The sequence below is a fragment of the Podarcis liolepis genome (genome assembly GCF_965112155.1).
Source record: "Podarcis liolepis genome assembly, chromosome: 1".
In the NCBI taxonomy this organism is placed as follows: Eukaryota; Metazoa; Chordata; class Lepidosauria; order Squamata; family Lacertidae; genus Podarcis; species Podarcis liolepis.
Window position 1 is genome coordinate 4,232,749 of NC_139554.1, and position 24,562 is coordinate 4,257,310.

The window sequence follows — 24,562 nt, forward strand, 5'->3', positions numbered from 1 at the left end:
CAGGGTGGGCAGTAAGACCCTGAGGCAGAATGCAGGGAAGCTGCCACTTCCTCTCTTCAGGCTTCCCTTCTCCCTGAAGCGCGGTTTGATTTTTGCCTTATTTTTCGGCTACAGGGACCACACATTCGCTGCATAACACGCACAGACATTTCCCCTTCCTTTTTAGGAGAAAAAATCTGCGTGTTATAGAGCGAAAAATACGGTAAATTTGTTCCGGGGGTCCGTACTTAACCCAAAAAGTCCGTAATTGGAGGCGACGCTGCTGCGTGCAAACGTGGCGCAATAGAGCGCTTCTGTGCATGCGTGCGCAGCAAAACCCAGAAGTATACACTTCCGGGTTTGCCGCGTTCACAACCCAAAAGTTACGTATCCAGAGCGGTACGTAACTCGAGGGCTCACTGTATGTGTTGTGATACTTGTGGAAGTCTTGACTGAGTGTTTTTAAATTGCTTAATTTGCTATGTGCCTTAAGATCATCGTGTTATAATTGCCATACAGTACAGTGGTACCTTGGGTTACAAACGCTTCGGGTTACAAACTCCGCAAACCTGGAAGAAGTACCTCGGGTTGAGAACTTTGCCCCAGGATGAGAACAGAAATCACGCGGCAGTGGCGGAAGGCCCCATTAGCAAAAGCGCGCCTCAGGTTAAGAACAGTTTCAGGTTAAGAACGGACCTCCGGAACGAATTAAGTTTGTAACCCAAGGTACCACTGTACTTAAATTTGAGCAGAGGTAGGGAGCCTTCATCTCCCCACCCCTGATGTAAATACAGAAAGAGAATTTCATTCTCAAGGGAAAAGTGAAGTATGTGTCTGTGGCATTTTGTGCGATATTAAACATATTAGACTTCTCTTGAGCTTAGCATATTATTGCTCCAGCAATCCTTACAGCAGCCATGAGAATATGTATTGAACTCTTACTCAAAAGTGTGTGTTTGGTGTAATTATTGCGGTGTTAATGGATTTGGATGATGGGACTGAGGCAGGGAGCTAGGGGCTTGCCTCAAGACATCTAGCAAATTTTACAGCCAAAGCAAGAATTGATCCAGGACTTTCTGTTTCACAACTCAGCCTCTTAGCCCCTGCCGGACAGTAGCTCTTCTGTAAGTGAGAGTTAATTTCCTGTATGCTCTGATATACAACTTTGCTGAACTTTGTAATGTCTTTTTCCAGATGTGATCTGTCTTTCCCTCCCCCACTCAAAAATAAACCCTGTGGTGATTCTCTCCCCCCCACCCTTGTCTCAATGCAGCTTGCATAGAAAAGAACTAGAGGAAACACTGGCTAGTAGTTTCCCACTGGGATTAAATTTCTCTGTGCTCCCACCCCTTCACAGGATAGGCTCTTCCCCACCCCCACTCCTCCCCTCTCCCCTCGGGAGCAGAAGAAAAACAGAAAACTTAAAATTCTCAGCATGTTCCTTCATAATGGGGCTGTGATAGCCGTGTCGTAAATAGTGTTTATTTTCATTATCGTCTTGTTTGTCTGACTACTTAATACTTGTGGTAGAATGTCTTGTGTACAATTTTCCTTTTAATTCTGACGGCAGGGAAAATGCAACCTAAATTTGATGAAACTTAATGAAAGGAGAAACTTTCTATTTTTAACAACTACATTACTGGATGAATCATGCCGAGGGGGTGGTGTGTACATGTCACATCTTCCATGTTTGTCTCTGTGTGCTTTTCTGCTCTCCCTTTTACTATTAGAGTAAAAGAGCGTCCCTATTCAGCTGAATTCTTAAATAAATTTCTTAACGTTTGCTAGATGAGTGGATTTTTTCATAATGGGCAATGTAGCAGCTATTTAACAAAATATTTTTGTTCGTTCTTTGATTCTTACAAGTAGATTTATTGGGATTCCGTGATAAAGTGTTGTTTAGTCCGTTAGTTGTGTCCGACTCTTCGTGACCCCCTGGACCAGAGCACGCCAGGCACTTCTGTCTTCCACTGCCTCCCGCAGTTTGGTCAAACTCATGCTGGTAGCTTCGAGAACACTGTCCCCCCATCTTGTCCTCTGCCGTCCCCTTCTCCTTGTGCCCTCCATCTTTCCCAGCATCAGGGTCTTTTCCAGGGAGTCTTCTCTTCTCATGAGGTGGCCAAAGTCTTGGTGCCTCAGCTTCAGGATCTGTCCTTCCAGTGAGCACTCAGGGCTGATTTCCTTCAGAATGGATAGGTTTGATCTTCTTGCAGTCCATGGGACTCTCAAGAGTCTCCTCCAGCACCATAATTCAAAAGCATCCATTCTTTGGCGATTAGACTTCTTTATGGTCCAGCTCTCGCTTCCATACATCACTAAGCCACTCCAGTATCCCTGCCAAGAAAACTCCATGGACAAAGACAACAGGTTTTCCATGGCAAAGTGCATGCTCCTAACAAAATGCCTGAAGCTGTGTGTGCAAATATACAACTATCATTGTCTTTCTCTCCTACCCCCATCACTGCTACCTTGTGAACTTTTGTTTTCCAGAATCCTCCTGTTTGAGAGGGAAAAGCTGTGTGTAGCCCCTATCCCCCTAGCCCTTTTTTGTTACAAATCCTGTCACTAAACTCTTCTGGTTACGCTTTCCCCCTCTGGAAACAACTCTTCTACTCTCCTCACCCTCCTGGTTGTGAAAAGGCCTGGATAATGATAGTCTTTAAGACAGCAGCCTCAGCCACAGTTTCCCCTTGTGCCAGAAGGGAAAGGATGTTTATTCTTAGATAGCTGTGAGAGTTGCAGGACTTCAGAGAATCCGAGTAACTGTGGGACACATGGCTCTTTGGAACCCGTGAGTGAAGAGCTGGGTAAAAATAGGCTGCTAAAATGCTTGACTTTGTGGTGGAAGAGGAATGACTTTCATAGCACTAATAAAGGGAGTGTGTCCTTTAATGGATCGTGGCTCTGGTAAAGTAGGGGTGGGTCGGCACAATTATTCTGGCAACAGCTGCCAATGCCATGCATCGTTTGGCTCCCAGTGCGCTGCGCAAGGGGGCAGAGAGGGAGAGGCTCATGTATGCACCATCCTCAAGGCATTTTGGGCACCTTGGAACCAGTCTCCCTTGGCATAGAGCAAGGTATCACTTTGCTTGTCATCCGTTATTACTAGGCATAGGGCTCCTGTTTGGCGCAGGCAGCATATCACGCTCTTGGCCTGGGCAGCATGTTGCTCTTAAGTGTCAGCACACCCTACTCCCGTCACTGTTTTTGTGTGTAGCGCAGAACGGAGGAAGTCACATGTTGTGCTAGTGCTACTTGAGGCTTATTGTTGAAGACGCAGAACACATAGGGAAATAGAGGATTTGAAAAGCTATGATGGTGTTTATTTAGATTTTTCACACCACCTTAAGAGAGACCTTACTTTGCCTAATATGCTGAAATCAATTTATATTTAGTGTTCAAGACAAATGTCTTAAGGAACAACAGTATATAAGGCAATTTCATAGGGGAGACCTTAAAGAAAAATATTAAGTGAGCCACCACTTGCAAATTTTCTTCTGAAACTGAGGTAATACATGGCTTTGGGGTGTGTGTGTTAGAAACTGTATTTTGTGCCCATTAGGATTTCCTGGTGTCTGATTAAGAACAGCGGTAAAATGATGCAAAGTAGAAAAAGAATTTGATATGAAACATAGCTGAGTAATCTTGCTCGCAGTGAATTGGGCAGTACTGACCAGGCTGAATTTTGCCACCATACTAGCTTCCTTTTAAATGCTTAGGTTTTTGGAAATTCTTGCCTTCTCACACTTCTGTTAAGTGAGCATGTTATGAACGTGTACAATTACAGCTCTTTTTTATGCTCTGTGTTTCTTGAAGGGTAGAGTACAGCATTTTCCTTGTAGCGCAGAAGGCTCATATACCAGAACACTGATTGCTTTGTTCATCAATGAAGACTGAAAGTCCAGCTTATCAAGCCTAGACAAAAGCCATTGGTAGCAGTGTTTTTATTAGCAAAGCTCTAGAACCCTGATGTTGGGAAAGATTGAGGGAACAAGGAGAAGGGGATGACAGAGGACGAGATGGTTAGATAGTGTTCTCAAAGCTACCAGCATGAGTTTGACCAAGCTTTGGGAGGCAGTGGAAGACAGGAGGGCTTGGCGTGCTCTGGTCCAGGGGGTCACGAAGAGTCGGACATGACTAAATGACTAAACAACAACAAAGAACCTGAGCATCTAAGACTTAATACTTCTCGGTGTATACTAATTAATGGAGTGGGTGGGGGAGGGGTGGGAAAGAGTAGGGATATAATCATTTGATTTCCCCACAAGTCAATCTGTTGACAACATACTAACTGTCCTGTCGCTGTATACATTGTGTTGGTTTGGGCCCAGTTCTCCAATCTGTTAAGGTCATTTTGAATCCCGATTCTTACTTCCGCGGCATTAGCTATGCTCTCTCAGTTTGGTGTCATCTGCAGATTTGATGGGCATCCCCTCAATTCATCTTTCCAAGTCGTTTACAAAGACATTGAACAACAACGGGCCCAGGACAGACCTCTGTGGCACCCTACTAATGTAACCTTACTGTACAAAAGTACAATAAGTCTTATTTTGCTCCATTCCCTTTTGCATTTGGCCCCACCCACAACTGGCTTGCAGCTCTCAGAAGGATATTTTACATTACACATTCCAGATGCTGGCCACAGATTTTTTAAAAGGTTATTAAAGCAGAAGGGATGTTCTGGAGAACAGGGATTGCACCAGCGAAGCATAGACTGTAAAGGATGTTGCCCCCTTTGACTGAGGGTCCTTGGCTTTCAGCACACTTTAGTCAGCTCCTGCTTCCTTGCAGTGGCTTTCCAAAATGCACAGCTTATTTCTACACACAGTTCACACAAATGGCACAGGAGAATGGTGGAATCGAAACATTAAGGGCCAGGGGGACCATAATGGTTTGGATCAGTCTCTGGTTTGGATGTTATTCGAAATTGCATACACAGGTTTCTAGATATGTTTGGGAGCAAGTTTATCTGCAATAGAAATAATAGCATTTGGGTTCGGACTTTAGTGACTGTGTTTCAAAAGCGTGGTCAGTCATGGAGTAAATTTGCACCAACACTTCGCCTAATTCAAGGGTCATCAACTTGGTGCCCTTCAAACATTGCTGGACCAACTCTCATCTTGTGCGTGCTCACCAAATAACTTGTGCCTCACAGCTTCTGCAAATCATTTTGGTATGCCTTTTATCTATACAGATAAATTCAGCAACTGTTCTTGGTGAAGATGAAAGTGGCTGCATGACTAAGGTGTGTGTTCTTGTAAAGGATGTTCTGTCTCTTCAGGTGCTGAAACATAATCTCATTGTGTATCATTTGTATTTTGAATGGGTGGCAGTGAAAGAAAGCTAGGCAGTAAGGTAGAAATCATCTCCAAAAGTTGCTATGCACTAGCCTATATGTATGATTGGCGTGTCTCCCCCCCCTTTCCCCCCCCCCCCAGCGAGAGGGTCTCAATCAGGACATAATGTCCTCTGGCATTCAGAAATGCTATTTAAAATTTCCACCCGCATGACTGCCAATAAAATTCTATAAAGAGCTGCTTGGTGCTTCCAGTTGCACATGTTAGGTGACAACTGGCTACATCTTGATAGGCATAAAAAAGCAAGCCTGGGAGGAACAAAAACTCTGCAGAATGGCATAATGCCTGAGCTTTTATATGTGCTCTTAAGTAAAGGGAGGTAATATGAAACCGACTAGGAGATAATTTGAAACAGATATTGTTTCTCCGAAAATCTTTTCAGATTTGGAATATTTTAAAGTAAGGGTGAAGAAGGAGAAAGCTGGGGTTTGCCTGTAAAGTCTACAACATTCATAAATTCTCAACTTCTGACTTGGCTATAGAACAGTTTCTGCTGCCTGTGTAGCCAGGTTTTAACTGCCAGTTATTTTGAAATATTGGTAAGTGCAGTGCTGTTGAACAGACCAGTTAGATTGCTTGCAAATTGATAGTCCCTCTGTGAGGCTCAACCCCCATTAACTGTCAGGGGTTCTGTATGGCCAGCATGACATTTAAACTGGATCACTGGTCTGCTACATTGCAGTACTGGCCAGGACATAGCCAAAAGTTCCCTTAAAGTGAAAACAATTCTATTGGCAGTCATGTCCTGTTCCTGTCTGCTTCCTGGAGACAAAAGCGTAATTATCTGTTGCCTTTGTTTTAAAACCTTTGCAGATCAGATTAAAGTATCCATTGCAAAGTGGAAAAGATTTGGACAGGGCATGAGTGTAGTTTGTTGCATATCGTTACTAGTGAGGACTAAGTGTATCTCTCATTAGTCATGGCTATTAATAAGGATAGAGGTGCATTGGTCCCAGAAAAAATAACCTGATATCTATCAGATTAGATGGAATAACTTGTAGCAGCAGCAGCACCTGCTTTATTCTTCTGGCCTGGACAGTACTATATCACCTATTCTCCAAGTTCTTATGGGAGGAAATTTTCCAGGGAGGGCATTCTCCCAATACAGCCAGAAACTTGAGTCCTCGATTGTCATGTCTCTTAGATTGTATGCCATTTTGGGAACCTTTTTGGCTTAGAGAGCAGGGAATCAATGCTTTAAATAAAGTGAGAAGGAGATGGCCTTCATCTGAAAATAACACCTTGAAAGTGTCCTAATAGAATGTTTAAAGAGAGTAGCCTAGTATTCAGTCTTCCCAAGGTTGTGTTGCAAAGCTCAATTCTAGCTCCAAAATCTGGAGGCTTTTAAATTATGAGAATGAGTTATCATCTTGTAGTAGGCTTCTGGATAATGAGAAATATGAAACCTGTGACTAATTGTTGTTAAGGCCTCAGACTCACAGAGGATCCCAGTGGGATTTTCCTGGCAAGTAATCCACACACCTTTCTGTTCCCTGTAGCTTTCCCCTCTCTTTACTTTAGCATGTCTTTTGCTGTGTTCCTCAGATAAAAACTTCAAACAGAGGAAAGATAAATCATCAGCCAGTATGGGAAGGAAGTAAAGTTTTATGATATGTCAGTTGGCCTAACTTGCTACTGAAACATACCTCCAATGATCCTTCGAATGGTTTGGCATTTGCAACTGGAAAGAGTAGGTAATGGAGACTGTTCCCTACAATTAGCCTTCTGAAGAGGTAGTTCAAGGTGGAGGTGTGTAAATGTGCACTACTTTGGCAGTACAGGAAGGTTAAAACACCTCCGCCGGCGCCCTACTTGGGAATGAATGACACAAGCATGTATTTCAAACCACTTTTTGTCAGAGAGGCAGGAGTAGATGCAGCTCTCTAGCAAAATGTGTCTTTGCTGGAAAATCTGTATTTGCTGTTAATGTGTGAAATGGCCTTCAGATCCCCAGGATTTTTTGGTATGTCAAAGGCAAAGTATGTCGTTGTTGGCATCCATCTGTCTCAAGAGACAGTGGAGCAGTGCACCTGTGGAGATGAAGTCAAACCATCGGAGAGTTACAGTGCCTGCTGTGGCTGAAGAGACCAATACGGGAGAGACCTGTTTTGTTGTGGCTGGGGCAGATAAAGACAAAAATGAAGGCACTGAAAGTAATAAAACATACTAATTTTAGCATGTATAACAGAGCCCTGGGTAGAAATGTACTTTCTACGGATAGTCATCTGAAAAAAGTTAATTGCAGCTTTGATTTAAGATTTCACTGGTACTAGTATCCACTCCACTTTCCCAAATTGACTTGTGTTAATTCACAGTGTTAATTCTTTCTTTCTTTCTTCTGTTTTGTTTTCTCTTTTCTTCTTTATTTTTATTTATATTAGTTTGATTTTTAGTGTATTGTATGGTGAAAAGTTTCAGTAAAAATATACCAAGAATTGGAATGTTTCCCATTAAAAATCATTAATTTTAGAACATTTTCCAGCCTCCACATATTGAAAGTAACCTTTTTGTCAACAAAAACCTACATTTGATAGTTATACAGTACATTGTCATTCTTTTGTGACTCATAAGCTTTTTCTTAATCTGATCCCCCCCCCATGTGTTTCAATTGTTTTAAAATCCATGTAGAAAATTCCTAAAATGTAGCGAGAGCCTTCTTATGTAGATGATCAGGGAGATTATTTTGGCAGGAAACAATTCCACTGCTTGCAAGTCTCTCTTCCCTCTTTTCTCTCTCTCACTGTTTTATATTTTTATGTCTTCAGTATGTTGGGGCGCTTCCAATTAGCCTTGCTTCCCGAAAGCTCATTGGCACTGCAACAGACCCTCCCCAGAAAAAGAGCATTCACAAAGTGCTGTTTCAGCTTTGGAGAGAATGGAAACGCTTGACCTTCATTCAAGTGAATATTTTAAGCATAGGCCAAATGCATAAATCGCCAATAAAACATCCCAAACATGCTTTCTTTATATATACAGTATGTAATGATCTTGGTAAAACTGATGAAGGACAAATTAACTCCCAGTTCTGATCCAGTTGCACTCTTCACATTATGTGTAGTCTTCATTTGTGTGCAAATCCTTTTGCATTTGTTAGCCAATTCCCACCCCACTATTCATTTCTCACGTGTATCTTAACAAATCCCCCAAATAATTACTAAGCAGTAGCTCATTGGCAAAAGACTGAACTATGGTCCATGAAGATCCCACTTAAAATCTCACTTCTGATATAAACTCTGTTGATGTCCGTAGCTAAGCTTCTGTCTCCAAGTTGGACTCAAGATTTAAAGTCCAAGAAGACCAGGGCAGTGCAGTGGGGTGAGGCCCTATTACTGAATATCTGATAATAAAAATTATCCAGATCTTAAGAGTAGAATTATCCATGCATTCAGTTGAGTAGAATACATGGATAATTCAGTGAAATGTTACCCTTGCTTTTGTGGTAATGTTTGGTATGTGGCTTGTTTCAAATCACCTCTCTCCCCTCAAAGACAGCCTTATTGTTAGTTAAATTGCATAAAACTCTAACTCTGATGGAAGATCATCTCTCAGATTCCCATAGCAATAAAAATCTAGCGGCAAGTCCTGTCTGAGGTTTCTTTGTTCTTAATGTCGATGTGTGACATCAATATCATTAATGATTCACTGGAGCCAGACAGCACTGAGAAATACCCCCACATTCAGTCCCATTTCCTTTTTTAAGGGGATTTCTCCAGCCCTAAAGTGGATTTTCCCAACTTTTCAGCTTACATGCTGTCTCTTTCCACCCCCTTTTCATTTCTCTGAAACCACAAGCTTTAGTGTACTGACATGTCACTTAAGTTTTAAACACTGAAGCACTTGGTGTGTTTTTTTGTTTGGTTTTTAAAGAAGTGTTCCATCTTAGAATTGTATTTTGTCCTTTGTGTAGCTTCATCTGTAATCACTTGGGTTTGATAAATCTAAATAGTCATAATTTGGATGGTCATGCAGTTTGTCTCTTGTGTTCTTCATTTCTCCATGTCCTGATGTAACTTATTAAGCATGTTAAAAATGTGCCAAGAAAATCTTTAAATCACTTGGGTTGTGCTTTTGTGTATGTATGTTTTTGCTTATGCTCGGGCAGGAGTCATGATCACAAAAGCCTTGTTCTTTAAAGAAACTTAGGAACCATCCTTTGTTCACAAGATCAGTAGCACAATATTTACCGTAGGTTGTGAGTTTCTTTAGTGAAAGACTTATTTCTCTCTCTCCAAGAAAGTGCCACATAACTTTAGGTATGAATAGATTCAGATCCACAAAGCATGCTTTCCTGAGAGCTGTTGTACCATATGTCCTGTCGACTGCCTGGTCTCCCCCATATAGGGTAAACCGGAGTCCTTTGTCAAGATAACTGCATGAGTTTGAATCACACATCTTTTTGCAGTCTTGAAATGCACATACTCCCTAGTGACTTCAGTAGGACATATGTGCCCATTGCAACAGAGTTCCCTCCCCTCCTTGCAAGGAGGTAGGAGAGACCCAGAACAATGGTGTGCAGAAATTTGGGAGTGTTGCTTCTCTCCTGTCTGCCAGGATACCTGATAATGCCTTACTTGAGTGCATTTTCTGGGTAGCCTGGCTATTCCTTTGAAATGCTTTAGTTCCCGGAATCTCTTACACATATTGAAAGTTTGCTCAGCTTAACAGATACTTGCCAGACTGTTATTTGCAGGGAGGTGTAAGCCCCTACAGTCCAAAGACAATTGGAAAGCTTTCCCCATTTCCTTCCTCCTTGCAGAGAAATGAGAGGTCCATTTGGGAGAGTCAAAATGGCTTCAGGATTGCTCTCCTGTACTATTTCAGACACATGGTTTATATACTTATGCGTGTGTGTTTGCCTTTACGTTGTTACGGAAAAATCTGGGTGCGGGGCTACTCTGCCACCCAGCTCGTCGGACTAGGTCCGCGGGTCCCTGCGGAAGAAAATGAGCTCAGCCGGACAGGAGCAAACTGCAGAAGATCCAAGTTTATTGCGCAACAGGTTCAAGGCGAGATTGAACAGCGAGAAGGGGGTGACATGAACTTTTGAAATTTTCCTCCATGTCCCAGAATACAGTGCAAAATACATCCCAGTTACATCATGAATACATTAAGAAGAGGTTGGGTTACAGAGATTACATCACGAATACATTAGGAAGAGGTTGGGTTACACTGGATTAACATATGGAGGAGGGAGGGGGGAATATGCAGAGCTGGAGATATGCGCAGATAAGCACATCCTGATAAGACAATGGTCCATGTATGCATAGTCTGTCAGCTGGCATCGCCCAGGATTAGGGTCTTGACACCTTGCTTGAGGGATTATGGAGGACAGGGGAGGTGTCATGGGGTCCTAGAGAAGTTGAGCAAATTGGCACGTTGATTTTCTATGAATTTTATAGATTTTAGTCCCTTTTGACATTGACAATTGGAAATAAATGGATATATTGTAGCGAAGAAGGAGGTGAAGAAGACATCCCCCCTTCCGTATCAACGTTTATGAACATTTATTCTATATTTGAGACCTTAGAATTCTTATAACAGTATGTTTCTGTGAAAATTGGCACAGCATTTCCTTAGCTGTGTGTTCTGCAACGAGAATCAATGAAACACGACCATACCACTTAATGATCAAGCACAGCAGTCGTTTGACCAACCCTGAGGCTTTGAGCTTACTTTATTCTGTTCCATTTTTTAAAAGAACATTTAAGTAGAAGGGGTTTACTTTCCCCTCCAGGGGAAAAACTAGTGAAAACTGAGATAATATCAATGAAGAAAAACTCTCTAGGAATCGCTCAGCCTGCCCTACTTTGGTTTCCCTTGTTTTCAACTTTAGGTGGCTTTCTGGAACATACATAGTTATTGAGGCATACAACCATGGGGGGAAAGGTTTCAAAAATCGTTTTCTATCAAAATGAAATCCTTCCCTTTCTTTGTCGTTTCAGAATAATTTGAAAGAAAGATAAACATTTTTTTAAAGCTGGGAAAAATGGGGCAGGAAGGAACAGGAAGAAAGGAACTCTGGTGGGATAGAAGAACAAGGCAGTTTCAGAGGGTGTCAGGGCCATGTAAATCGAGATCAAGGTCAGCAGGTTTCCCACCTGTGTGTTACGTGTTCATTTTGCATCCAAAGACAGGCCAGGGGAAAGGGGAAAGCAGAGTGACAACCGTGTTGCGTGAGCATCAGACATGTAAGGTTCCTCTGTTACTAGACGGTACCACTTCAGCCTGCTGGGTGGGGCAGGAGTTGTATATTTAACTCCTTTGTCCCATATTAAGGGTTTGCATGTATGTTGTGGATAAAGCTAGAACTCATCTCTCTGAAATCCATGCTGACCATGTCATTCTAGTTTCATAGGTGCAGGGATGGCTTACCTGTGGGAACAGCCAGTCTTTCCCTTACAGTTGAGCATCAGCCATGCAAGACAGTTGCTTGCATGTTCCAGCTCTTAACTAGGGTCATTTCCACATTTACTGTGTTTTCTCTGTTGGCTGAGAGAAGGGTTTGTGGGGAAAACTTGTAGAGGGAGGAGAGAGATGGAGAAAATTGGGGAGTAGCTTGATGACTAGAGAAAGGGAAACTATTTAAAGGCCTTGAGAAGAGCTCTTGGGAAGAACCCTCCATTGCACACAATGTTAAAAAATAATGCATTTTTTTAAAAGTAGAAAAGCCGTCTTTATATTGCATAGTCTTATGATGTTGGCAGTGGATAGTTGGTATTTGGTTCTGTACTAGGAGGAGGAGCTCATTGTAACAGTGAAGTTCTTGATTGGCGCAGCAAATGGGGTTGGTCCTGGCATCATCCAAGCAGGGGGAAATTCCCTTCAGAAGCTTGTCCTAAGTCTGAAAGCTCTTGCCGTCTGATTAAAGGGCAAGAAACAATAAATGGCATTCATACAAGGGAATGCAGTACACGAGTGAATTCCACCGCACCAACTCCCACCAAAATGATTTTTTCCTACTATCATGCAATGGCTGTCTGTGTGTGAGAGATGGAATTGACAGATTTAGTTAATTTACACTGACATAGAAAGTCACTTGCCTTCTCTGAAGTACGGAAACTTTCTGGAGTATGACACCAAATTAATCCTGAGTAAAATAAGTACAATGTAATAGTGTGCTTTGACAGCAGGGAAATTGCAGGAGGAAACTTTAAAGTTAATGTCCCCCCCCCAACCTTTTTTTTGTTACTGCTCTTCAGTTGCAGAGAACAAACTGGGAACGCTGTCAGTTTCGAAGCAGTGTTTTGCTTCTGGCAAAATGTGCTTTCTCAGTTATATTCAGCAAGGCTAATTTTGCAAATTCCCTTAAGACCTCAGCTATTTACTTTTATGCACCCAGGTGTAGTTGCTGGAAGATCATTCCAGCATACCAGACAACAAAGGTTTTTAGTCTAGAGATTTTGTGAGTTGATTAAAACAGCAAACCCTATCTTCAGGCTTTCTCCCCCCCCTTTTTTTTTTTTACTGTTGCATATGATTCTGAATGTAACCTGTATACCTTTGCGCTCTGCCTTTGCAATCCAGCTTCTGCAGTAATTGGAAAATGGGACAAGCGTTGCCATCTGGTAGTCCTTAAGCCCATGGAATTTCTTTGCTTCAGCTACAGAAACTAAACAGCACAATTGCCAAGACCATCTCTTTATTCAAAACATGTTTTAAAACCCCCTTTTTTTTTGGAAAGCTTTCATTTCATTCTGTGAAGGAAAGGTGGGGGGTAGACTCCTCACGATACACTTAGTGGGTGATTAAAAGGAGCTCTAGTAAAACACCCAAAATCCCGGCTTCTTCATCCCCCTGCATCCACTTCATGTGTGTACCATTAGGAAGCTGAACTCTTACCAGGGAATTCAGGCCTTGAACTGAGAAGAAGAAGAAGAAGAAGAAGAAGAAGAAGAAGAAGAAGAAGAAGAAGAAGAAGAAGAGTAGTTTGGATTTGATATCCCGCCTTTCACTCCCCTTCAGGAGTCTCAAAGCGGCTAACATTCTCCTTTCCCTTCCTACCCCACAACAAACACTCTGTGAGGTGAGGGGGGCTGAGAGACTTCAGAGAAGCGTGACTGGCCCAAGGTCACCCAGCAGCTGCCTGTGGAGGAGCGGGGAAGCGAACCCGGTTCCCCAGATTACGAGCCCACCGCTCTTAACCACTACACCACACTGGCTCTTGTCCAGTGTTGGGACCTAACCTATTACAGTGGTACCTCGGGTTACAGATGCTTCAGGTTACAGACACTTCAGGCTACAGACTCCGCTAACCCAGAAATAGTACCTTGGGTTAAGAACTTTGCTTCAGGATGAGAACAGAAATCACGCACTGGTGGGGCAGCGGGAGGCCCCATTAGCTAAAGTGGTGCTTCAGGTTAAGAACAGTTTCAGGTTAAGAACGGACCTCCGGAACGAATTAAGTACTTAACCCGAGGTACCACTGTAGTGTGCGTTCAACCCCCAGAGCCCTCTTCCAGCGCACAAGGAATAGAGAGGACACACCACCAGCCCAGGCAGTTTGAGGCCTCTGTGTTATTCTGCTTCGAAATAAATACTGGAGCCAGGCTGTGCCCTTCTGACCAAGCAGAACCAACATGGATGGGAAACTGCACAGACTCAAGGTCTGGGTCCTGGTTTTAGCCCCCTCTCATTGTTTGACTCTTCTACTCTGCCTGAAGCATGCTCTCGGTAGTTGGGTTCATACCCAGTGGTCAAACCATACCTCACTCAGCCTCACACCTTCCTTCCTCAGCTCCTGCCAGTGCACTGGATGTAGCCTAAAGAGGCTTCCCCCGGCATACAAGTTGTCTTGTTCCAGTTATCCTACACTTCCATTGGTCTACCAAGAAGTACTTAGGATTGTTTTCACTCTGTACTGAATGTTTTTGATAATGAGCAGCAGGGCATAGTATGGGAACAGAGCTGCATGTTGGTTCACATGATCTATTTTCTCAAATCCTGGGAGCTCAGACCTGCTAGCACTTTCCTGATCAAGCCTAACTTGGAATACAGATCATTCAAATGTAACCAGTCACATTCTCCCCCCCCCCCCGCCGCCCATAAATTTGCATCCTGCCATTTTGGCCTGAAGTGGGCGGCAGGCCCTCAAGGGGGTTTGCAATAACAACATACAGAAAGTGGTTTTAAATCACTCAGTGTTCCAGTTTAAAAAACAAACAATAACAGTTCAAGAACTTCAGCAACAGCACTGCAGAATTTAAATAAAGATCTAAACAAAGCTAGTTGGCTAATTATTCTTTTGCAACAGAAAAACTTTAGCCTTGTTGACAGCCATGCATAAGTTGGCTTGTTCAGATAACCTAAAGTAGGCATCACGACTGGGAATGAGGATATTTGGCAAATGTGGAACCCCCCAGTAGTTGCTGTAACCTTCCAACAATTTAACTCCACCCCCAAAGGTGCATTCCTCCATTGTATCCCGAGACAGACGGGTGCCACCAACACCTTCAGAAGTGGCCAACCAGATGTCCTTAGAACTCTTGCAAGCAAGATTTGAAGGCACCACCTGTCCTTTGTTTTGCTCCAGCTCTTGGTATTTAGAGGTGTATCCTAAAAGTTCCATTAAGCTACGATGACAAATAATTAAGCAGATTGCCCATGCTATTCACAGGATACTACTATGCAACTGAAAATAGTTCATTAAATATATGTAACACCTTAAGACCTCTTGGAAGCATAGAAGACGCTAAGAATGGTTATTACACTGAGACAAATATTGTTGAAAGAAAATGAGAACATTTGTTTTTATTTGTGGAGGGAGTTCAATCTCCTGATAACCACGTTGGGATTCTTCACATTTTCTTTTTCTTAGGCATGTGAAGGAGTTGATTGATTTTTCCAAGAAGCTGTCCTTTCAGAAGCCTGATTTGGCTTCTAGCCCACAACTTGGAAACCTCATTCTGTCACTTTAATCATAATTGAATGCCTTACTGCCCTAGAAATAAGCACTGTCTGCCCCATAGTAACAGCTACTGACTGCTGATGAACTATAAATAAAATCTACCCCATGAGTATGGCAAGCCAGAAGTCAAGGTAATGGCAGTATATGTCTCATTGTCTCAACCGAAAGACCTTGAATGCTTTACTTCTCGTGGTATTAAACATAAGTGGTTGGCTGGCATCTCTCTGTCTTGGGAGACAATGTGCCTTTGAGAGTGAAATCAAACAGTTGGAAGGTTACAGCGCCTGCTGCAACTGTAGAGACAGATATGGAAGGCCCTAGGTTTTGTTGTAATTGGGACAGGTGAAGGCCCTAGGTTTTGTTGTAATTGGGACAGGTGAAGGTCCTAGGTTTTGCTGTTTCAGATGCACCATGGCATTTCTTCTCTTTCCTGGCACGGCCCCCTGCCAGCTTTTAAAGTTGAGATTCAGCTTGCTCATTTCCAAGACACTCTACAAGACTGGTTTACTTGGAGGCATGGGCTTCCCTGAGGGAACATGGGTCTTTCCCATTTGTGGAAGTGCTGCTGCTGTGTTCTTTGTGATAAGATGGAGATCAGCCCCATGGGCTTCTCCAGCTGTTTAGCCTTGACTCCTGGCTGGTTGACAACATACCCTGCTGCTAGGGAATCTCTCCACTCTGTGTATGGGGCAGGACAGGGAGCCAGCAGAACTGCCTCCCCTTCCCTGATCTCTGCAGTCAAAGGGTTGGTGGCCTCCCATCGATTGACTTGGGCTGCTCCCTGCCAAAGGCGTCCTCCATACCCTGCCAGCTCTTCCTCCTCGGACAGTTCATCCCTTTCATCCCTTAGCAACAGCCACCCCAGACCCAAGTCAATCAGTATCACGAGGCCCATACCACTACCACCCCTCCCAGGGTAGCCTCCCACCCTAGTCCTTGGGTGCTGGCTTTTAAGATAGTACAGTATCTGTGGAAGCAATTATGGAGCATGCACGTTGGTAGTGGCTCCCCATCACACACACACACACACACACACACACACACACACAATATTACAGTTCAGATCCAGAAGGTGCTGCTTTCTAACTTCCAGCTTCACTGGTTGTTGGTTGTTTAGTCGTTTAGTCGTGTCCGACTCTTCGTGTCCCCCTGGACCAGAGCACGCCAGGCACTCCTGTCTTCCACTGCCTCCCGCAGTTTGGTCAAACTCATGCTGGTAGCTTCGAGAACACTGTCCAACCATTTCGTCCTCTGCCGCCCCCTTCTCCTTGTGCCCTCAATCTTTCCCAACATCAGGGTCTTTTCCAGGGAGTCTTCTCTTCTCATGATGTGGCCAGAGTCTTGGAGCCTCAGCTTCAGGATCTGTCCTTCCAGTGAGCACTCAGGGCCGATTTCCTTAAGAATAGTTACAGATAGGTAGCCGTGTTGGTCTGCCATAGTCAAAATAAAAAAGTTCCTTCCAGTAGCACCTTAAAGATCAACTAAGTTAGTTCTTGGTATGAGCTTTCGTGTGCATGCACACTTCTTCAGATACACACTGAAGAAGTATCTGAAGTATTTGTGTATCTGAAGAAGTGTGCATGCACACGAAAGCTCATACCCAGAACTAACTTAGTTGGTCTTTAAGGTGCTACTGGAAGGAACTTTTTTATTTTCCTTAAGAATGGAGAGGTTGGATCTTCTTGCAGACCATGGGACTCTCAAGAGTCTCCTCCAGTACCAGAATTCAAAAGCATCAATTCTTCGGTGATCAGCCTTTATGGTCCAGCTCTCACTTCCATACATCACTACTGGGAAAACCATAGCTTTAACTATACGGACCTTTGTTGGCAAGGTGATGTCTCTGCTTTTTAAGATGCTGTCTATGTTTCACTGGTAGAGAACCCCTACCCAGCAGAAATCTGTTTCTAAGTCAAGGGACACCTTAGCATAACCAAGCACTAACACGTTTTATCACAGCATTTTAAGGGAACACCGTGTGACTTTGGAGGGGATTAATCCACAGTGTCTTTGCTTGGGTTGAGATGGCATAGCAAATGGAACTAATGTTTAAATGGCATTAAAGTAAGAACGGATGAATGAACAAGCTCAGTGAACATCAGAGGACAAAATGTCTTTAAGGAAGTTTAAAGACTAAAAATGCATGTAACACAACTAAAACCACTCTCTAATAATACCTGAGCCATTTGTGCTCCTTTACATAGGGGTTACAGTGACCTAAAATATGCTGTTTGAAAAATGGCTATCTGGTGCCACCTGTGGACCTGCCTAAATTGACCTCTGAATAGTAATAACCATTAAGCATATAGATTCAGGTAGGTAGCCGTGTTGGTCTGACACAGTCGAAATATATATATAAAAAAAATTGTCCAGTAGCACCTTAGAGACCAGCTAAGTTTGTTCTTGGTATAAGCTTTTGTGTGCATGCACACTTCTTCAGATACCATATAATTAAGCATATAATTTATAAAGAAAGGCTGTGGCTTACTGTAGAAGGAGGAGGGCTTCCCCCCTATAAGGAAGCAGAATATAAATGTAAATCAGTGTGGGCCTGCCTTTGTAGTGTAGAAGACTGAGTAAGAGCTATTGTTGTGTTATCAGATAAGCAATCCAAGTGCTGTTAATCCTTTAAGACTGATACTTGGCTCCCCCCACACCATACCACCTTGTTCCATTGTACTGGCACCCAGTTCAAAGGTATGGGCACCAAGCTTCAGAAGGTCAAGCAAATAAAGCTGTTGATACAGCACTCTTGACAGAGAGAGAGAGAGCTTAGAATTATGTGGAAAAGCTTTTAGGCTGTTCCTCTGCTAGTGTCATCTGATACCGTAAAAGATTTTGTGCACTCGTCTAATCTTTATGTAAAATAGCACAGACATAACTTGGCTGCAGTTAAAGATATGACCTACACATATTACAAGTACATATTACTTGTGACTGCTAGATCACAGTAGGAGTGTAGGATTGGGAAATGGTGGACAATGGCTCCTTCCACAGGTTCCAATAGAGCCACCAGAGCGTGCCCTCTGCACATCAGGAACAGCAAGAGAAACATGGTGCTCTGTGATCACTCCTGCTTCTCTAGAAATCCCTCCTCTTGAGGGTTGCCAAAAGCACAGCTGCTGTAGACCCTAAAGGCTGGGAGTAGGATCTACTCCATATAATTAACTGACTGGAGGAGCACTTCCCTACCCTTAAAGCCTGTTTATTGTAATGATGAGAGCTATAGTAGCAAGTTGGAACACACCAGTTTCCCCAAGTAGGTTAAATCTCTTTGCCAATTAACTCTCATCATAGCAGCATTTTCTTACATCATGAATTTGGTCTAGACCTGCGGTTCTCAACCTGTGGGTCCCCAGATGTTGTTGGACTACAGCTCCCATCACCCCTGAGCTCTGGCTTTGCTAGCTAGGGGTGATGGGAGTTGTAGTTTAACAACATCTGGGGACCCACAAGTTGAGAAAGGCTGGTCTAGACCATGGGTAGGCAGACTAAGGCCTGGGGGCCGGATCTGGCACAATCTTATAAATCTGGCCCGCAGACAGTCTGGGAATCACAGTAGAATGTGTCCTTTTATTTAAAATGCATCTGTAGGGCCTGTCTGGTGTTTTTACATGAGTAGAATGCGTGCTTTTATTTCAAATGCACCTCTGGGTTGTTGGTGGGGCATAGGAATTTGTCATTTTTCCTCCAAAAATATAGTCCAGCCCCCCACAAGGTCTGGGGGACAGTGGACCAGCCCCCTGCTGAAAAAGTTTGCTGTCCCTGGTCTAGACTTGGGTGACCCTACTGGTACAGGCCAGGGAACATTTTGTAAATGTGTGGATTCAAATCTCCCTGTCAGCACCACCTCCAGTTTGAGGTCTCACCACCACTAACTTCATATAGCCGTTTCCTTAAAACGCTGGAGTAAAACCTGACGTTTTCACGCAGCCTTGCCTTTCTTAAATGTTTCTAATTAGTGTGCAACAGCAAGTAGAATAGATCCTACTCCCACCCTTTAGTGCTTTTGAACTGCTAGGTTGGCAGGAGCAGGGACCGAGCAACGGGAGCTCACCCCGTCGCGGGGATTCAAACCACTGAACTTCTGATCAGGAAGTCCTAGGCTCTGTGGTTTAACCCACAGCGCCACCCGCGTCCCATGCCCCACCTAAGCATCTCTAAAATCCTGGTGTCCCCCCCCCCCCCGTGACATATAATTCTTATTATTCAAAAAGTGAACTCCTGTTCACGTGGAGGAAGCCTAAAAGGCCATTCACTGTTAATAACCCATTCTCAAATTGCCCCCCTTAAAAATCAAATTTCCCCCCTGTGGGGCGTGTGCCCCACGTTGGGAGCCCACAGTGCCACCCGTGTCCCACAAGAGATACTCTCTTCCTAATAATAATAATAATAATAATAAATAATTTATTTATACCCCACCCATCTGACTGGGTTTCCCCAGCCACCCTGGGTGGCTTGCAACAGAATAATATTAATAAGAATAAGAATAAGCAGCAATAAAATATCAAACATTAAAAACCTCTCTAAACAGGGCTGCCTTCAGATGTCTTCTAAAAGTCATAATACTTTCACTTGTGGTTTATTTGCACAAAGGCTGGTTTTGTGCAATGTGAGATTTGCATTTCCAGGGTGGGGGAGGTGCAAGATTGGCGCTGCCCTCAAAACCTTGTGTAATGGAACATCCTTTTTTAAAATTTGTGGAAAAGTTCCGCTGTTGGGAACATAATTTGCTATGAGATGTAACTACACTGAAAATCAAGCAGATTTAATTACTTCTGCAGATGCCATGAGAATGCATCCCTGGGTATTATCTCACCCCAACTCCCTCAAGGTTTGAGCAAGCTTATTAACAGTTGGGTGACTCTGTTTGCTACAACATTCAGTTTTTTGTTTCTGGTTCTTTTTAATAAGTAACCCCTGCAGGTGTAAAATAAATAAAAATTCTAGTTACGAACCTCGAGAAATAATACTAATTGCTGGAGGATTCTGCTAAAAGTGTGGGCTTTGTTTTTGTTACAAAACACTTGACACTTGGAGTAAGTGAATCATAAAATACTTGACCAGATGTATTTAATAACATTGGTATTATAGGTCCTAGGAGAAAGTATAAACTCTGTTTCCATTTTCCCACACCAAAACAAGGTGTAGTAGCAAGCATGTGGAACATATTATTACTATTCAACAATTATTTAATGCCATTAATATATGGTGTGTGTGTGTGTGTGTGTGTGTGTAATTATCTATCTATTTTTCTTCATTCATAGAAGTGACTAGTTGTTCTGGGGCTGGAGGGAAGGAGACCAATAGAATGAAGGTCATGTAGCTTAGTAATTAATGAAAGGGACACTAATAGAGTTGCAAAGGACTTTAAAGTTCAGTGGAAAAGTAGGCTATCTTGTTCATAAAACACTTGTGTTGAAGAAGTGGAGTTGGGGAGGGAGACTCGGAGGTGGAGTTAAAAAAAATGTCTTGACAGAAAGCTCAGGTGAAAATGTTCCAGATGGACATATTCCAAATTAATTGTGCCTCTGGCAGGTAGCTGGCACTTCTTTCAAAACAAAAAACAGAATAAGTAGAAAGCCAAACAGCTCTTCTCCTTTCTCTCCTGTTGCCAGTGGGATGCTGGATTCCTTTTTCAAATCCCTTCTCAGATGCATTAAAACTAGCAAAAACAAAGTGTCACGGCATACTTAAGCCTAACGGATTTATTGTGGCAAAAGCTTCTGTGGAGTAGTTCTTATTTATTTACAATATTTGCATGCCATCCAATGACAAAAGTTTTTCGGGTGGCTTACAGTATCAATAAAACAATAAATCACCACTGTAAACAACATAGGAGGGGATTAGAGCTCTTGTCATCCATGAAAGCTTATGCTGTAATAAATCCATTAGGACTATTTAGTTTTGCTGCAACAAACACTACTGCCTGTCTAGAATGTAAAAGCATTCTAGACTTACTATTGAATGGAAAACTAGAAGCTCAGTGTACATCATTTAATTCAGGGGTTCTTGCCCTGTGATCCATGGACCCCTTTAGCGTCCTTGGATGGGCTTCAGGGGGTTTGTGAACTGGGTGCAGAAAATGCTATTTACAATTCTTTGATTCTATGAAAGGGGGCCAATGACTCAAAAAAGGTTAAGAACTATTGGCTTAACTGGTGTTACAGTTTTTATCTGATTCAACAAAAAACTCAAAACAAATATTGCATAAGATTAAAATAAACAAGGGTGTTATACAAATTGCCTTGTTTGGTAATAAAGAGGGAGGGTAGGCTAAGCTAACCAGTGTTGTACTCAAGGATTTTGGAGCATGGCTCTCTGTGTAAATATATCTGAAAGATGCTATAATACTGCAACTAAGAGAACCAAATCAAATCAACTCCCCACTGTTCGTGGTGGGTCAGAATTCCTCTGGGGGCAGATGTCATTTCAGCTGAGGTTCCGGAATTGCCTGGTGAGAGCTGTTCTCAAAATCATATGCAGTTTGTATGACCTGTTGGTATGTTGATGTTGGCTATGTATTGAAGTGGCATAACAACACACACACACACACACACACACACACACACACACACAGTGCTAAGATTGTTTTCCCTACACAATTTTGTGTAGATTACAAAGTGGTTCAGGTTTACTTTAAAGTTTTTACAGATGTTTCAAACAGCTGCTGAGGTACACAACAATCCTGTTCGCTTGCAAGGATTAAACTATCATCTCCTATTCTTCTTTCCTAGACATCAGACATCCAGAGGAACTCTCCCTTTTGAGGAAGCCCAGAGATCCCACAAAGAAGAAAAAGAAAAAACTGGATGACCAGTATGAAGATGAGACACTTGAGCTGGAAGGACCATTAATCACCCCTGGATCAGGTGGAGCCTATATTTTGCTTTAGAGGAACAAGAGGAATAATAAGAGCTTGGGGAAGGAGAGAAGTATGGAGAGCGATGTAAACATGTCACTGGGTGGGCGGCTGGGAATGCTAAGGAAGAGAAAGTTTAGAACTGAAACTGGAGCAGGTGCTAAATGGAAAGATGCACAGTCACACCTAATCTCTTGATGGCCTTGCAGGAAATGGCCTTGCAGCTAAAATCTACAGAATTCATTGGGGAGCTGTATGCTGCTTGGTAATTAGACTCACCCTGTTCCACAATTAAGACAGTGGCACTGTGACAACTGCTAATCTGAGTATTGTGCCTGACTCACTGAGCCATTTGGCCTTGCGCATGGATAACAGTGCATTAGGTGCAGCGTCGAATTGGGGGACATCTCTTTGTATGTTCCCAAATTCCCCCTCACACACACACACACACACACACACACCTGCTCATCATTTCTGCACCCAATACGGTGGATAATAACTTAGCTTTGTGTCAATAGAAGTGCTAACTGTTTTCTGTAATAAGAAGCAGTAGCAGTTCTCCTTTCACCTGCCAGTGGATAATGGGAAGCTTAAAAACTTTTGTTTTTATCTGTATTTGTTGGTTTAATAGCACAGCCTGCAGATATATTAAAAAGTAGCCCTATGTTCTTTGCTGGCTGTCTAATAATGGATTCTTCCTACATACAAGCTATGACTTGGCTTGTTTATAGAGTTGGATAGGGTGCTTCTGAATGGAAGTTGTGAATTTGAAGACGATGGGACGTTTCCAGGCATTGCAGATATTTTGAGAATAGCCCTGGATTGAACAGCCCTGTTGTATGGATGTGACATTCTGAACACCCACGTAGTGTGGGTGATGGTGATACTGACAAAAAATAGTAGTGGTGTTTGCCTATATCCCAGCCACCAAATGGAGCCCTGGGTGTTTAGCATTAAAATGCAAAACTGCAATAACACAAAGTGTTTGAAATATTTTTAAAGGGGGACAATAGTTATTTTATCATTAAAACTGTATAGTACTCTGCTTTTAAAAATAAATTTCCAAACCAGATACGTGGGAAAAGGAAAGAATGCCCTAATGAGAAACATGCAGTGGATTCTCTGCAGTCTTCCTCATGTTTGAAAGGCCTCTGACAAAACACTGACATCTGGAAGGAACAAATTCCGCACTGAAAATTGCTCTGTTCTAAAAAGCTTTCAGATGCAACGCTGGGATCCGTCAATGTGGGGGTGGGGTTTGGTCAGATTGAGATTCTTGGAGGAAGTCTGAATTGTAGCTGGGACATGTACCTTTTAGGGCCTTGAATACCAAAACTAAACTTCAAATTTAACACTAGGTTAAGTTTAATACACTGCTTTATAGGCAGCCAGTGTCATAGGGGGTGTGTTGGTGCAGCAATTGTGTCTTACCAGTTTCCAGCAGAGTGACTGCTAGGGTCATGGGTGCACCTGCTATAAGCAACCCCATGAGGAATTGGTTCTTTGCATATCTCTAGCTTCTGGAGCCTTCTGTCCTGCCAAAAGCTGCCATCTAATTTTAATTGTGAGGCAGTGTGTGCTGGCTTGAGGACCAGCACCCCCTTCTTAGCTGGCAGCAGGAAGTACTGACATCAGACACTCGAGGTGTGAAGAGGGCATGCTGGGGCCAGTCCCAAGGAACCCCTGTGGAGAAATGTCTAACAGATCATTTTACTGATGTAAACACAAGTAGTAACTTAATGCCTGAAACATCTTTCCTGTCTGGCTCCATTTAAAATGCCAGCCTCCTCATCTTAAGGGGCAGCTAGAGGCGTCATGTCCCTGTGAATGACTTCAAGTCAAACTTACTCTTGATTGCTGCTTTACTGCAGGATCATCTTCAAGTGAGTAAGGCTCCGCATGCTTGCTAGGAAGTCAGAAATCAATAGGACAGACTCCTGCCATTGTGTCACCAACCACAATTAGGTTTTTACATCTCGATATTCTTCCTTTGTCCCCATGCTTCTGAGTGTGCATACATAATTAAAGATAGCATCATAGAGCTTTCCAGTGTGCATTGATCCTTCCAAGAAATAATTAAAACTAAAAAAATTCTTAAAATTACAAGAGATCCAGTCCCTACATGCTGTTGTGAGAATTTAAAACATATGCCTTGCATAGTTTCCTGAAATTCACCCTATTTTGAAAGAATGGGAGTGCTTTGGAAGGGGAATTGCAAAACTAGTCTGCGTATTAGAACAGTGATTAGTTTGTTTTCTTTCTGAAAAGTTCTCCTTTCATGTCTTCCCCCTCTTGCTTCATTTTCCTCATGTTCCCCTGTGCACATTTTTACTATTAGACAAGTAAAAAAAACCAAACCAACCCTACCTGTTAATCTAGAATTGCTCTTACCTGCCTCAAGTCCATTGAGTAGGTTACCAGTGTAATTAAAACTGGCTATTGATTGTTTAGACATCATTG

The 24,562-nt window shown here is 42.8% G+C and overlaps 1 protein-coding gene across 6 annotated transcripts in view; it reads left to right on the forward strand.

The window, feature by feature from the left end:
* Window positions 1–24,562, forward strand: part of FERMT2 (FERM domain containing kindlin 2) — an 87,619-nt gene that overhangs the window by 26,460 nt on the left and 36,597 nt on the right. For all 6 annotated transcript variants that reach the window (XM_083514830.1, XM_083514834.1, XM_083514829.1 and 3 more), the window contains exon 4: window positions 21,978–22,112. In XM_083514830.1, coding sequence (XP_083370956.1) covers window positions 21,978–22,112 — 135 coding nt within the window. The remainder of the gene's footprint in view (window positions 1–21,977; window positions 22,113–24,562) is intronic.